The 15,613-nt window shown below is 29.9% G+C and overlaps 1 protein-coding gene and 1 non-coding gene across 2 annotated transcripts; one reads left to right on the top strand and one right to left on the bottom strand.

Annotated features, from left to right (window-relative positions):
• Positions 1-3,052: 3,052 nt before the first annotated feature.
• LOC131645139 (26S proteasome regulatory subunit 6A homolog) lies at positions 3,053-7,272 on the bottom strand. The gene is made up of 10 exons (XM_058915798.1): positions 7,032-7,272; positions 6,823-6,939; positions 6,554-6,661; positions 5,410-5,601; positions 5,125-5,316; positions 4,487-4,605; positions 4,236-4,323; positions 3,846-3,965; positions 3,617-3,757; positions 3,053-3,355 (listed from the first exon to the last, which is right to left on the bottom strand). Exons 1-10 carry the CDS (start codon positions 7,146-7,148, stop codon positions 3,278-3,280), a joined length of 1,272 nt encoding a protein of 423 aa, XP_058771781.1. The 5' UTR covers positions 7,149-7,272; the 3' UTR covers positions 3,053-3,277.
• A 5,489-nt stretch (positions 7,273-12,761) lies between these two features.
• Positions 12,762-12,833, top strand: TRNAE-UUC (transfer RNA glutamic acid (anticodon UUC)). The gene has a single exon. It is a non-coding gene; the product is annotated as a tRNA-Glu (tRNA).
• The last annotated feature ends 2,780 nt before the right edge of the window (positions 12,834-15,613 follow it).

Below are 15,613 nucleotides of genomic sequence, written 5' to 3'. Positions count from 1 at the left end.
AAAAGAGTGTTCCTAACCATCTCTATGCTAATATATTGATAGATGATTATTTTCTTAAGTAAGAGATTTTAAGATACGAAAAGCAATACGAATACCGAATCAATTCTCTTTGATTCGGAAATACTAGGTAAACTACTCGTGTGTTGCCCGTGTGTTATTAGATAATATATTTAATTTTTATTTATCTTTGTTTTATTATAACAATATAAACGTGACATTTTATTTAAATACAATTTTAATATATAACTTTTATTTTATTTAATGTTTATTTTATCTATTTTAAAAGTTATATATTAGTTATATTTTATATTTATATTGAAATTATGTATCTATTAAATTTTGTTAAATAAAAATAATAGTATATATTATCATTCATTTTTATAGTTACAACAAAAAATCACTTTCGTATATCACTTTTGAATATAAATTTAATAGTAAATAAAGTTATAAAAATTATTAACAATATTAGTTAAACGTTATAAAAATTATAAATAATATTAGTTAGAAGTAATAAAAATTAATAAAGAATTTGAAAGGTGAGATTGAGAAATATGAAGAATTCTGAAGAAAAAAATTATAAATATATTTTAGTAATACATTTACTCAAATATTTTTTAAAATATTCAAATTTTAAAAAATCCACCACGTTTGGTTTAATTAATTTCAAACTTAAAAATATTATAAATAATTCACTTATTATTATTTATAGTTAAAATAAATTATAATCCAAATTATAAAAAAAAATATATACTAAACACTTATTTAATTAATTAACTAAGTTGGCAAAAAAAATCCCAAGTTTCTATAACTTCTCCTAATAAATTTCTCACCTAAATATATATAAATAATAATTTTTAAAATAAAGAATATATATATATATATATATATATATATATATATATATATATATATATATATATATATATATATATATATATATATATATATATATATATATATATATATAATCAAATGACACCAAGGTGTCCAACTTAGTAACATGACACATTCGATAACCCTTTACTGCAAATCCTTATAATAACAAAATATATTGTTGGATTGAAAGCTAACATCATATAGATTATGTTCATAAAATTTAACATGAAGCATAAATCATTTGATACGTCGACGAAATGCATAGAAACTAACGTCGCTTATGTTCATAAAATCTACTTAGGAGTAAGTCGTCTCAAAATTCATATGAATGTATCATGTGCATTAGTTGGCAATAAAAAAAAAACATTTTGTTCAGCTTTATTTGAAATCAAAATATCATATACCAAAGACATCGCTGAAGTGGACGACACATTTAACACAAGATGTTGAAACTTGGTCGGATCACTTTTTAGAAATGATGGAAGAGATCATCGAGTTGAGCGACATTGAAAGAGAAGAAAATAAGGAAAGATCGAAGAATGAACCACCAAAAGATTTAGGAAGTGACATATGTTTTGATGCATTTTAGTTGTAATCTAACAATGTACACGTTTTTTATATGTAACACACTGCATAATATTATAAAATTGGATAGTATTTTTTGGACAATTTTTGGTTTTGAAATTAAGCTCTGCTTAATACATTGATTATGTTGTGCATAATTTTTATAAAATTGGATGGTATTTTTTGGAAAATTTTTGGTTTTGAAATTAAGCTCTGCATAATACGTTGATTATGTCGTGCATAATTTTTGGATGGACCCGAAGAAGCATCTCCGAACACACATTTTAATTATTTAAAAAACAAAACAAAAGAATGAAGCATACAGATGTGTATCTCCGGATAAATCCTTAATTTTTTGAGGAAAAAAAATAAATTCCGAGATGTATCTTTGAAGTCTTTCGTGCATATATGATAGGGTTTGTACGATCCTTATTGATCTATAATTTCTATAAATAGGGTCTCTCATTCCATTTTTTTTACAAAAATCATAAAGAATCCTTATCCCCGTCTTGCTTTTATGTATTTAAAAGGCGCAAACTCTCCACTTCAGGTTAGGATATGCGAGGACACGCTTCTTGTTGATTTGAAATCCATACTGAATACTCTTATGCGATATCCAAAAAAAATAGAGAGTTGTCAAAGTCAAATATCGTTCACCCTCGATTGACAATGGAGGAAAGATACAATTCACCGTGCTTGAACTGAAGACGGATGATGATTTAAAGATTATGTGGAGTATCTTTTACCGTTATTCAACAAAGGGTCTAATTGAAGTGGATGCGATAATTCAAAAATTAGGCGAAGATATTATAAGGTATTGCAAGTTGCAACGTCCCAAATCACTCGTTTGTAATAACATGTAATGTTAGATTTATAGAATATTTATCTATGTAATGTTTATTTTGATGTTAAATTATGTTTCTTATTTCAATTGTGCCATTGTTTCGATTTGTTTATGGTTTGAACTAAAAGCTGTTTATGGTTTGAAACAATTTTTAAAACATACAGAGATGCATCTCCATATTAAATTTTAACAGAATAAAGATTTCTCAACATTTTCATCTGAGGTGTGTGAAAAGATACATCCATTTCTCAACATTTTCATCTGAGGTGTGTGTGAAAAGATACATCCATAGATGCATATCCAAACATTAAAGACATCTGAGGTGTGTGAAAAAAATAAGTACGAAGATGCATATCCAAACATTAAAGACATTCGAGTCTTCTCACAGTGGTACAGGAGAAAATATATATACTATAGTTAGTGCATTACCTATAATATTTGATATAATTTCACTATATGTACATGATTAGTAAAAATCACGAATTTCTAACTTGCAAATTAGTTTGTGATCGTCTTAGTTCTTCCTAATTTTCTACAAATGCTACAATTATGATTTCTAATTGTTTATTTTTGCTTGATATATTCACTCATGGTTTTTTTAATTAACTCAAGCCTATTTTCTCCGTTCTAAAATATATATGCAAGTGCTCAAGGTTTTTATAATTAACTTGAGCCTATTATTGCCATTCTTAAATACATATGTAAGTGCTTACATGAGCCTGACACTTAATCACTATCAATTCAACTGGGAGAGCCAGAACGCAATAATTAAAAATAGCAAGCAGATACAGTTTCTATTACTTCAAATTTGATTGCATCACATATTTCTTAAATGATAATGGTCTTGGCTGACAATATAAGTAATAAATCACGTGATAAGTAAATTAGCACAAGATAAAAATCAATGTCAAACATCAAATTTGGCTTTCTATTAGCCTGAGATGAGATGTCTTGAACATTTTAACTGAAAAATAGCTCGTTCTAGAATCTAGCTTAAGCATAATAGTTCAGGCTTGCTTTCTTCTTTGCTTGGACTTGAATTATACCTTCATTGAAGTCCTCGTGGTTCACCTATATTAAGAAAAAAAGATACATAAAAGGATATTCCCACATCAACAGATATTTCATCAATTTATCAGCATGCTTAACGTAAAATTATGATTTAGCAGCGCTGTGAAATATAATTAAACGTCTACATGTTAATTGTTAAACTCAATTCTTAATTGCGGTGTGTTCATAGGATTTTTTGTGCTTGAAAAATATGATAAAAATAATAGATGATTTAGGGTGTGTTCAAATAAGTTGTTAGTACAAGTTTGAAAGAAAACAAACCTCTGTTGCATCACGGCGTAGAGCCAACATGCCAGCCTCAACACAGACAGCCTTCAGTTGTGCTCCATTGAAATCATCTGTGGACCGAGCTAGCTCTTCAAAGTTTACATCGGGGTGAACGTTCATCTTCCTTGAATGGATCTGAAATATCAATGTGGAAGCAGTCATCAAATATTATTTTCTAGGTACAATAAAGAACAAAGCAGATAAAGTTTTCAAGATTTCACACCTGTAGAATTCGAGCTCTTGCTTCTTCCGTTGGATGAGGAAACTCAATTTTACGGTCCAATCGACCAGAACGCATGAGGGCAGGATCAAGAATATCTGCACGATTGGTTGCTGCTATCACCTGCAATTTTCAAGAATAAATTAAAGCAGCACTTTAATCACTTACATCTTAACTGAACAGAAAACCAATAAATTTGGTTCCAACTTCTAAAACTAATTAATCGCTATTCAAGATGTTAAGGCAAAGATAGTCACAGAAGCCTAAACACAGCAATTAAGGGCATATGAACAATTATGCAAAACCCAAATACAGTAATCATCTATGAAACTTTCCATTATCACTTCATTGTGAAAAATATTACTATCGAAACAAGAAAAATTAAAAACAAACCTTAATTCGGTCATCACTACTAAAACCATCAAGCTGATTTAGCAACTCCAACATAGTTCTTTGTACCTCCCTGTCTCCACTCACTTCGCTGCAATCAGTCACAATATAAATCATAAGGTTGTTGAAATTCTACACTTGTTTTTTGACAAACTAAAGTATTACACTTGAACAAATAAACACATGCTACCACAGAATGGGAGGAAAAAGGAAATTTGGAAGTTGATCGAAAATTGTGCATGCTTGAGTAATACCTATCAAATCGCTTTGTACCAATTGCATCAATTTCATCTATAAATATAATGCATGGTGACTTCTCTTTTGCAAGTTGAAACGCATCACGAACAAGTTTTGCTCCATCTCCAATGAACATCTGTACAAAATTTCAGTTGACATCATCAAATATTAATCCAAATGCAAAGCATGTGAATACAATTTATACAAACAACAAAGAAGGGAGTTCAATGAAATAGAGGGACTGAGCCTGACTATTTTGATGTGTTGGACAGTTAGTAAAAGCATCTGAACTAGATAACCAAGCTCGTTTGTTTTCAAAATAAAGAGTATAAGAAATAGATGATTCCTTGTAAAAGACACAACTTAAGATAACGAAAAACAGGCCTCAGTGTACAACTAAATATAATATAAAAAATAAATAACTCCTTGTACAATCAGCGGGGGGCAGGCCATTGACATGCATCGTAGAAAATGATAGCCAAGAAAACTCAACTCAAGATAAAAAAAATCAGGCCTTATTGTACCATTATTTAATATTATAATTGCATTAGAAAATGATGGAGGAATAAGGGCACAAACAAGTAATAACTGAACCATAAATCATGCTTAGAAATATATATAATGGACAAAGAAAAAAAGATTTAGATGCTCGTACCTGGACCAGCTGAGGACCTGCTAACTTCAGAAAAGTGGCGTTTGTCTGTGCTGCACAGGCACGGGCCATTAAAGTTTTCCCAGTCCCAGGTGGGCCATATAAGAGCACTCCCTTGGGAGGACGAATTCCTAACTTCTGGAAGCGCTCCTTGTGGGTCATTGGCAAAACAATGGCTTCAACTAATTCTTGGATCTGTTACCAGCACCAATGTTATTATCTAGCTGACCTCAAATTCATTAAAACAACAGAAGGGCTTCAGTAAAATGTGATAAAATTAAAATTCACCTGCTTCTCTAATCCACCAATGTCGTTGTAGTCTTCAGTTGGCTTTTCATCAACTTCCATGGCCTTAACTCTAGAATCATACTCGGAAGGCAGAGTATCCAGGATTAAATAACTATCTTTGTTTACACCAACAAGATCCCCAGGTTTTAGCTTGTCAGGGTCGACAAGTCCAACAACTGGAAGAAAGATTGTCTGCATTACAGTCAAAAGAAAACATCAATGAGTTAAGGGTTGCATTGCATTGTAACAAGTTATACCAAGAACTTCCCTTCAATACCTAACTAATGAATTCATTAGTATTAACTAAAGGACCCTAAATTTTTTTACAAGAAATACAAGTAACAAACAATATTAAAATGGATTCGTTATTCTTAACCTAAGAAGCACATGCTCTGACACGGTTATAGGACACCGCTACATATATGATAGTATTAGAGTTTCATTTATCCATATACTCCCTCCGTCTCATAATAAGTGTCTCATTTGCACTTTTTTCATGTCTCAAAATAAACGTCCCTTTAGAAAATCAATGCAACATTTATTAATTTTTTTCACTACTATACCCCTATTTATTAACTTTCACGTTTTTCAACTACTCTACTACCTATAAGAAATAAGGGTAATTTAGTAAATAATATTAACTTTATCATTAAAACCAACACATCCAATCATTTTCTTAAGAACCGCGCAAAACTCAAATTGAACACTTATTATGAGACGGAGGGAGTATTATTTAACGAGTCAAAAATATTCTAATAAAAAATAATGTATTACTTCCATTACCATACATGTTTAACCCTTTCAGATGTGTCAGATTTGATCACGAAATGTATAAGATACATTGATGCGAAGAAAAGAAAAACTTTTTTATGAAACACTTGTCTGAATTGTCCAACATGTGTTGTATGAGTGTCATTTGAGTCCGGACACTGATTCTAAGAGTGTCGAATCAAAGAAAAAAATCATTTTTCTGGGGAACACTTGTCTTACTTTTACTTGACTTTTCCGACACATGTCGTACGGATGTCATAAAAGTGTCGGACACCGCGAAACACCAACTGCCTACTCGTAGAGGTTTGCGTGCTTCATAGTTAGTATTAACTAAGCCCCTAAAAAATTTATAAGAAATACAAATAACAAACACCTGTCGGGTAGATGTTTTTAGCACAACACATTTTCCTTTCCTTTGTGAATCAAGATCAATATTAGCACCATCTTCTTCAGCCTCATCTTCAGGATTCATTTCCAAAATCTAAATACAAAACAGTATCATATCATAATCAATAAAAATGTAGAAAATTAATAACAGCCAATAACTCTAATCAATTCAAGAATATTCATTCATTCATAATAATACAAAACCCTAAAACAGATTCAGTGACATATAAACCCTACTCAAAAGTAATCATCTACCTCAACAATATTACCAACAAGGTAGGGTAATTGTTTGTTGAGCTTAATTTTCTCCTGATTCTCTTTAATCTTCTCTTTGTAAGATTCCAATTCCAGATTCGTTCTCTGCAACTCTTCCTACATCCAAAATCGAAAAAAGTGTCGCAAACCCTAACACAATAAAGTTACAGAACTAGAAAATTGAAAGAGAGAGGTAAGAAAAATGGAACCTTGAGGATGCGAATCTCGTTGTCGAGAAGACGGGAAGCTCTGACGATGTCGTCGGTGGTCATATTCGCCAACTGGTCGTCTTCGAAGTTTGCGTCTTCCACCATTACGCTCGCCATGTCAGTAGCAATTGGAAGTTTGCTTCAGATCAATCGAAAAGGGTTGAATTCAACAATCGCAGATTAGGGATTTTGATAGAGAAAGTGTGAATCGGTGGTGATTTTCTGAAATAAACACTTGTTTTTTTTTTGCTTTGTGTGATAGGCAAGAAAGTAATAAAGTTTTGGGCCCAATGTGAGTGTGAGCCCATTTAAGGGGGTGATCACAAGTCACAAGCCCAATTATACTTTAGAATCTTAGATTTTGTTATGCATAAAAAAATCTTAGATCAAAATAGGATAATCTTTTGTTTTGGGATTTTTATTAAATTTCAAATAAAATATTTTTATGTAAACGAATAAAAAAATGTTAAAATAAGAGAATCTCATATAAAATGTAAAATATTTTGAAATAAAGAATGAATGGTAGTAGAAGATAATTGATAAGGTGGTAGAATTCTCTGGTGATTAGAGAGGGAGTTATTTGTAAGATTATTACTTGAACGTTTAAGTTATTGTTTGAGAAATGTGGGACTATGCAAGTGTGAATGAGAGTAATACTTGGTGTGACTCGAGATCACGCATGTGTAGGAAAACGGTTATTACTGTTTCAGGTTGGTCCGGCGTGGATTGCGGACGATCGTTGAATACATATTGACGGTGGAGAAAATGAAAACATTTTCACTTTTATGTGATGCTCCAATGTATTTTCATCGTTTTTTGGTTGGATTAGACTTCTAGATAGTTTCGTCTTATTGGGTCTTTATCCCACCTAGAAGAGTCTCATTCCCCCCCCCCCCGCGAGTGGTCGGTATCATAGGGTTTTAAAAGCTTTTCTTTGTATATGCATAATTGTCATGGTACATCAAGACTTATCTAGACCTTTTACATTTTAACTAAACACTCAGACACGTATTTAACGCAAAACTGGACGAGCTTTCACACTTTATCTATTTCATAACTTTGAAGCTTTAAATTCTCTTGCTTGTTTCATTATTGATTTAGCACTCCATATGAAACTTGATTGTTCTAACTTATGAGGTTTTGATATATTTTTTTGATATATGTCATCATCCGTTATTTATGGATAAGAGATCATCAAAAGCTTCACTGAACACCTTTTGACATATGGTGTTGTTATCATCAAAAATCGTCATGATCATCTAACGATTATAAACAGTTGCACGCATAAGTACATAAATTTTAAAATAAATCGAGGAAATAAAAATAAATATAAAAATACTATTTCGAAAAATAAATTAAATTAAATTTAAAATGGGCTACATTTTTTCTTCGTTTTTGCAAAAAAAAAAAAAAAATTGATTCTTAAGTTTATCACAATTAATTAACTAGTATGTTATTATTTTTTAAAAAAAAATATTTATCGGTTATTTATAAGATGTGCAATTTTTAATTTTTTTTACCAATAACCATGTTTTAAAATTACAATATATCAATAACTAATTTTCCAAAATAATTACCTAACAGGGTTTTGGAAATGATTTAAGTGGACACAACATCTCATGTGGCGCATGCATGTAAATTTTTAAGGGAGGTGCCATGTGAGATGGCATATAGGTTTATACGAGGTCGGAGAAATCATCTCATATGGTGCCTAAGTACAATTTTAATTTTATTTATTTACTTTTATTTAAATAATAATAATAATAATCAATTTATAAATAATACTCTCTCTGTCCCAAAATAAATGTCACATTTGAAAAAATATTTTGTCCCAAAATAAGTGTCATATCCGGTTTCCAATGCACTTTTATATTTTATCTTCCAATTCTATCCTCTAATTATTACTCTTAATTTATTATTTCTCTCACATTGCATTAATGATAATTATAATACACCAATAAATAAAAGGAACAATTTAGTAAATTCACAATTCTCTCTCTTCCATTTATTACATTTTCTTAATCTGTGTGAAAGTGTAACGCCCGGAAATTCGACTATTCGCTTAATCTAGACGTTCGGAGTGTTTAGTGAAGTTTTCGTATTTTGAGACGATTTAGTCGGTATTAGTTCGGGATAGCGGATTGATATTTAATCAAGAATTTTGATATTTTCAGTATTAGAAATATTATTGGAATAATATTTGAAGTTTTGAGAATTTTCTGAGTAATTAAGATTAGACCGGAAATAAGATATATTGGTCGAATTTGGATTGTCGATGTTATTTTAAGAAGCGTATTTGAATTTATTAAGTTAAAATTCAGATTTTTGTCGGGCGGTCGAAGAATAATATTATTTACAAGTCGAAATTTATTATATTGTTGAAACATTAATAAAAGTGATATTTTAATTTAATTGGTGTTATTTATCTTATTGGGCCTAAAATTGGTTGTGAAGAGGAAGTGTTAAATAAGTCCAATTGGAAATGATAAATTAGCGTTTTAGAGATATGAAGAGGAGTTTGTCATTTTGGAGAGAACAAAGTTTGAAGAGAAGGAGACAAGCCAAGAGGAACAAACTTGGAGATGCAATTGGAGACCCATTGAGTTGCTTCATTTGATAAGGTAAAGGTGGGGTTCTCTTTCTATAATGGGGCCTATGAAATCTTGTATGTGGGAATTAGGGATTTATGTTATTACCATTGATGTATTAGATTATTGCTGGAGATTAGAATCTAGTTTTTGTCACTATTGTATGTTCAATGTTATTGTTGAACTTGTCTTCGATATTATGAGAAATTAATATAGTGGAACATTAATTGTTCAAGACTCTGTGTGTTGCGTTATTGAAATAATTAAGACTCTGTACATTTTCAGACAGCCCATTGCCATTGACGGCCAGCAGCCGCACATGCTGTTGTTTCTTCGTTCCTTGTCTTTTGTTTGCTCTTGTTTAATTCTAGTTTTGTTGTTTGTTCTTATTTTGTCCTGTTTTGTTCATGCATTTACTGATGTGTGGTGATACATTATTTAGTTACTGTTATTGCATGACATATATAATATGAATGAAGCATGAGTGGAAATGAATAATAATAGAAATAGTAAGTTGTTGGTGATGTATCAGTATTAATAGCAAAACATTAGAAACAAGATATATATATATATATATATATATATATATATATATATATATATATATATATATATATATATATATATATATATATATATATATATATATATATATATATATATATATATATATATATATATATAATTGTATTAATAAGTGGACATGAAACAATATATATTAGAAATAATAGAATATGACTAATTGAATGCAAAACAGTCCCGTTTGATCGAAATAGCCAAATTAAGCGGTATAATTAGTTGTCCGGAATTTGATGAAAATTTATGTAGTAGCTAAGTTTAATTAGTACATTAACATGGTGGTGTTATTTTGTTGAAATTGTGATATTAATCGGTCGATTAAATTAATGGTTAAATTAATTTTCAATAAGCCTATTTAATTAGAAAATATTTAGACTTAGATTAATTATTCGGTTTGTCGATAAATAACGGTATCTTGAGAATTTAATCGAACGAATCGAATAACCGGTAAAGAATAGAATTGTATCCGAATTAATCGGTTGAGCTGAGTTTTTAGTGACTTGGAAGTGTAACTCGAAGACTAATAAAGTCGTGAATATTAAGGATTTAACCGGAACTTAGATAACCGATAGTGACGTAGAATATATATAATTAATTAGAGAATATTAGGTGAATGATTTTGGTTAGTTCATAGTGGGTTAGTGAGTTGATTTAACGACTAATTTATAGAGAATTATGAGACTAATGTGAATTGGCTCAATGTGTTGATTTATTGTGATATACCGAAACATGATGATATTGTAATGATCTTGATGATATGCGAATTGTATATTTGTGACGATGTTGTGAATATGTGATGTTGTATATATTTGTGAGGATGATTTTGTGACTAAGTGAAGATGAAATATTATAGTGACGTGAATTACCTCGAATAAATGGTAATGTGATTGTGATATAGGCTTATGCCTCGTGACGATATGTGATTTTGATGAGTATGTTGTGTTGTCTTGTTTGTCGAGTTACATTCCATATGCATACTCTGTGACGGCCTGAAAAATATGGCAAACATGACGGCCTGAAAACTATGGCAAACATGACGGGCCAAACGGCAATTGGTGACGGGGGCTGAAGCTCCGATTGGTACCACATGCATATACATGAGTCATGTCCCATGTGTCTTATGTGATTCATAGCTGTGACGTTTTGTGAATATATTGTGATTGTATTTGGTGACTTGTTAAATGATGGAAGTATGTGAAAATGTGAATTGATGATTTTATGAATAGTATGATGATATCAATACCTGTGAGTGAAATTAACTGAATATGTATGGGTGACTTATATGTGATGTTTTTGTGACTAGATGTATGACTTATATGTGGTGATGTTTTAGGATTAGAATTGTGATTTATACTTATGATGAATCGGGACTTGGCTTGCAAAGTAAATGAAGTATATATATATATAATTGATGTGAATATGAAGTGTTGTGACTTGTTGTGAGATGTACGGCATGTGAGATTTGTGAATTAGTGAAAGCATGATGTGTATAGAAATATTAATACTTGCGATGTGATAACTATATATGCCTGGATCCTAATATACAATTTATCATGCGCTCACTTATATGATTTGATATCTCACCCTTTTCTCTTGTTCGTCGTTGCCTTTATATTGGTAACGTGCGGGTGTTCGAGTATGAAGATTTAGTTGCTGTTTATCGAGTCAGTTGTCGCTCTGATACGTAGCACTCGGGGGGGATGATTTATGATGTTTATGATTGTTGTTGCTTATTATTTTGTCTTAGCTGAATATGATGTTATTGAATTAAAGATTGAGAACTATGATTCCGCCATGTTCTAATCAAAGAAGTTACTTTGTTTTGAAAAGTATTATATGGAGAGTATTTGTTTAATTGATTACATAAGTGCTATGTATCCGCTAAATGCGATTAAGTGATTTACTTTAAGTGAATATGTGACGCCTCATTTTGTTCGTTGAGAAATTTTGAAACTCTGATTTATATATAATTGTCGGGTAGAAATGGGGTGTTACAGAAAGTGTCAAGTATGACACTTATTTTGGGACGGGGGGAGTAGGAGATAACATGAAGAAAAAAATAGAGAGAAAGTGAGAAGATGTGTGAAGAATAGTGGAGGAATGTGATATTATTTATAAAAAATGTGCATACACTCATGTGCCATATGAGATGGCTCCTCTTCACAAAAATTGCATGCATGCTCCATCCCATATACGCCTATGAATTGCGCGCGTCATCTCATATGACACATATGTTCATTTTTAGGTGCATGCGCCATATGAGATGGTATGTCCACTTAAATCATTTCTGAAACTTAGATATTTGCGTAATTTTAAAAAAAAAAAGGTTATTAATGTACTTTAATTTTAAAACATGGTTATTGCTAAAAAAATCCACCTTTTATACATGTACAGTTTTTACTTTTTACAATATAATAAAAATGTTAGTTTAGAAAGTTGTGGGCTGAAAGGGAAATTGTTTCTACAGAGTCTGTATGTATGACAAAATCTTAAAATGATAGTATGTTCATTACGTCATCTAAATATGTAATGATATATGATGTATTAAAACAATCATCATAAATCCATTGTCGTCCAGCGGTTAGGATATCTGGCTTTCACCCAGGAGACCCGGGTTCGATTCCCGGCAATGGAAACTTTTTAATTGTTTTCTTGTTTTACTTGTTTACAAAATTATTATACTTTTTAATACTCACTCACCAAAAAAGAAATATAGTTCTCATTTGTTTTTATTTTACAACAAATTTTATTTTTATTTAGCTATCATTTTAAAAATCAAATGTAAAGTTAATAATTAATTTAATAAGATTCTTTATCATTTATATAATATTTTAACTATTAAATAATTATTCATTAAATAATGAAATAAAATAAACAATTAATCATATTAAAGGTATAATAATTTGGGATGGAGTTTATAACAGACCTAACTAGAGTCAAACGACCATTCATATTTAATAATTTATGTTGTCATGATGTTAACCTTTAATTGATTTTTTAAAAAAACTCATAGTCCTTGCATTGAATACGATAATGCAGCATAGGGAAGCCTAAGAATTGTTGAAAATCCACCAAAATCTATGATAAATTTCTATCAATCTTGGTGAACAAGATTGTTATCACCACATGATAACAACGAAAAGAGAAAAGAAATTTAAAGAAGAAAATAGATTAGGGTTTCTGCAGAGTAACTCTCTGCCCACAAACTGTGGAAAACTTTATTATTCTCTTGCAATTGCAAATTTTGTGAATACAATTTTTTTGACTTGATTACAAAAATAGGGGGTTATTCCCTCTATTTATAGAACTGGGTTAACTTGCTCCCTAAGCCAAAACCTTAAACAATTAAAGCCCAAAATATCTATTTTGGAACTAAATTAAATCTAATATATTTTAAATCTAAATTAAATCTATCTAGATATAAAACAAATCTCTGTGTAACAAACTATTTCCATACTTCTAAATAAAACAAATCTTTTTGACACTCCCTTGTCTCTGTCGAGCAAATTGCTTCAACACAAGGAATTACTTTCAAAAAGAATTTCTCCAAAGTAAGAGTTCGCTTGATACATGTGCTAGGGATAATTAAATTCATTTTACTCCTCTTAATGGAAGCGGAGAATAACACATTTGATTTAACAACATTCACTATAAGACAAAAAACATGACAAAATGATTCAAGCTATTAGAAATGATCCCTACTTGGTAGTTAGAAACATTCGCAAAAAGAAGAACATCATAAGCAAAAAATTAATGTGATTGAGGAAGTCCATTAAGAGATAACTTGACATGTTCCCTTTGGCCTTCATCAACTTCCCATATAATTGTTTGCGACAAGAATTCCATGTGGATAACAAATAGAGAATGATAGGGGGTTGCCTTGCCATAAACCTTTAGTTGAAACAAAAATTGTTAATGGTCTTCCATTCCAAAGAATAGAATTGAAGAGTTAGTTACAAAGTGTATGATCAACTTTATAGTAATGAGAGGAAACTTGTGTCGCTTCAAATAAAATGTCAAAAAATCCCAACTGACATGATCATATGACTTTTAAAGATCAATTTTAAAAATCATGTCATATTTTTTTTCTTTTTAGATTACGCATAAAAAGGATTGCTTCTTGGAGGAGGATGTAATTATCAATTGTCCTTCTATTAGGTAAATAACTACTCTGTAAGGGTCCACCCATCTGATTTAGATATAGATGTAATCTGTTAAACATAATCTTAGCAATAAGCTTTTAAATAGTGTTGCACAAGCTTACGTGTCTGAATTCCTTAAGGTTTTGTTTGTGAGTTTGGAAAGGAGAGGAAATGAGGGTTCCGAAAAATATATGTGAAAAATTTATGTGATAAATATATGTGATAAAAATAAATATATTAATACAAACTTACAAAACAATTTTAATATATGTGAAAAATTTAAGAAACATCAAAATATTTTAAAATTGTATATAAATTATATAAATAAATTTAACGAAATACATGAAATTTGAATTCATTTAAATTAATCAAAATTAATGATAAAAATAAGTTTATTATTTAATATTATACCATAAAAATATAACAAAATTTTTAATTTTCCTCATCTCGATTAATCTCATTGATTCTTCGATTACGTTTCACTAACTTGAGAATTATCAATATTATTTCAAAATTTATTGTATACTTTAAATGTTATTAAAAACATTATAGATTAAAAAATAACATTAAACATTGAATCATAATATATAATTGAATCATATATATATATATATATATATATATATATATATATATATATATATATATATATATATATATATATATATATATATATATATATATATATATATATATATATATATATATATATATATATATATATATATATATATATATATATATATCGAAGGGTAAAAATAGATTTTTGTTAAAATAATAAGGGTATAAAAGCTCTTTGTATGGCCTTATCAAACAGACAAAAAATATATTAGAACAATTTGTCAAAACCCTCCAAAAACCCCTAAAAAAACCCCATCCAATACAAATTTTGAGTTCCCCAAAATTAGGGGGTTTTTGTGTTATGAAGACATGTAAACCTTCCAAAACTCTCACAACCAAAATCTTTCTATCCTTTCCACCCAATATTTCCTATTTTTCAAAGTTCTCCCTTCCATTCTCCTACAAACTCGCAAACAAAGCCTAAAACTTTTTTGGCAGTCTACATTGTGAACTATTGTGATAAGAGTCTCAAAAAGAGATGAGTGAGAGCTATATGTCACAAAAGCATCTGATATAAGTTGGACAATGCCATCTCCAACTACATGCCAAAAATCTTTAAAGAAAATACTTTGAAATCCATCAAGGCATGCCACCTTGAAAAGGTGCTTTTGATTTAACACATAAGTATCTTCTTCCCTCATCATTAGTTGAG

This window comes from Vicia villosa, linkage group LG1, assembly GCF_029867415.1.
Source record: "Vicia villosa cultivar HV-30 ecotype Madison, WI linkage group LG1, Vvil1.0, whole genome shotgun sequence".
In the NCBI taxonomy this organism is placed as follows: Eukaryota; Viridiplantae; Streptophyta; class Magnoliopsida; order Fabales; family Fabaceae; genus Vicia; species Vicia villosa.
Note: the sequence above shows the minus strand (reverse complement) of the source record. Positions and strands in the feature narration are given on the sequence as shown.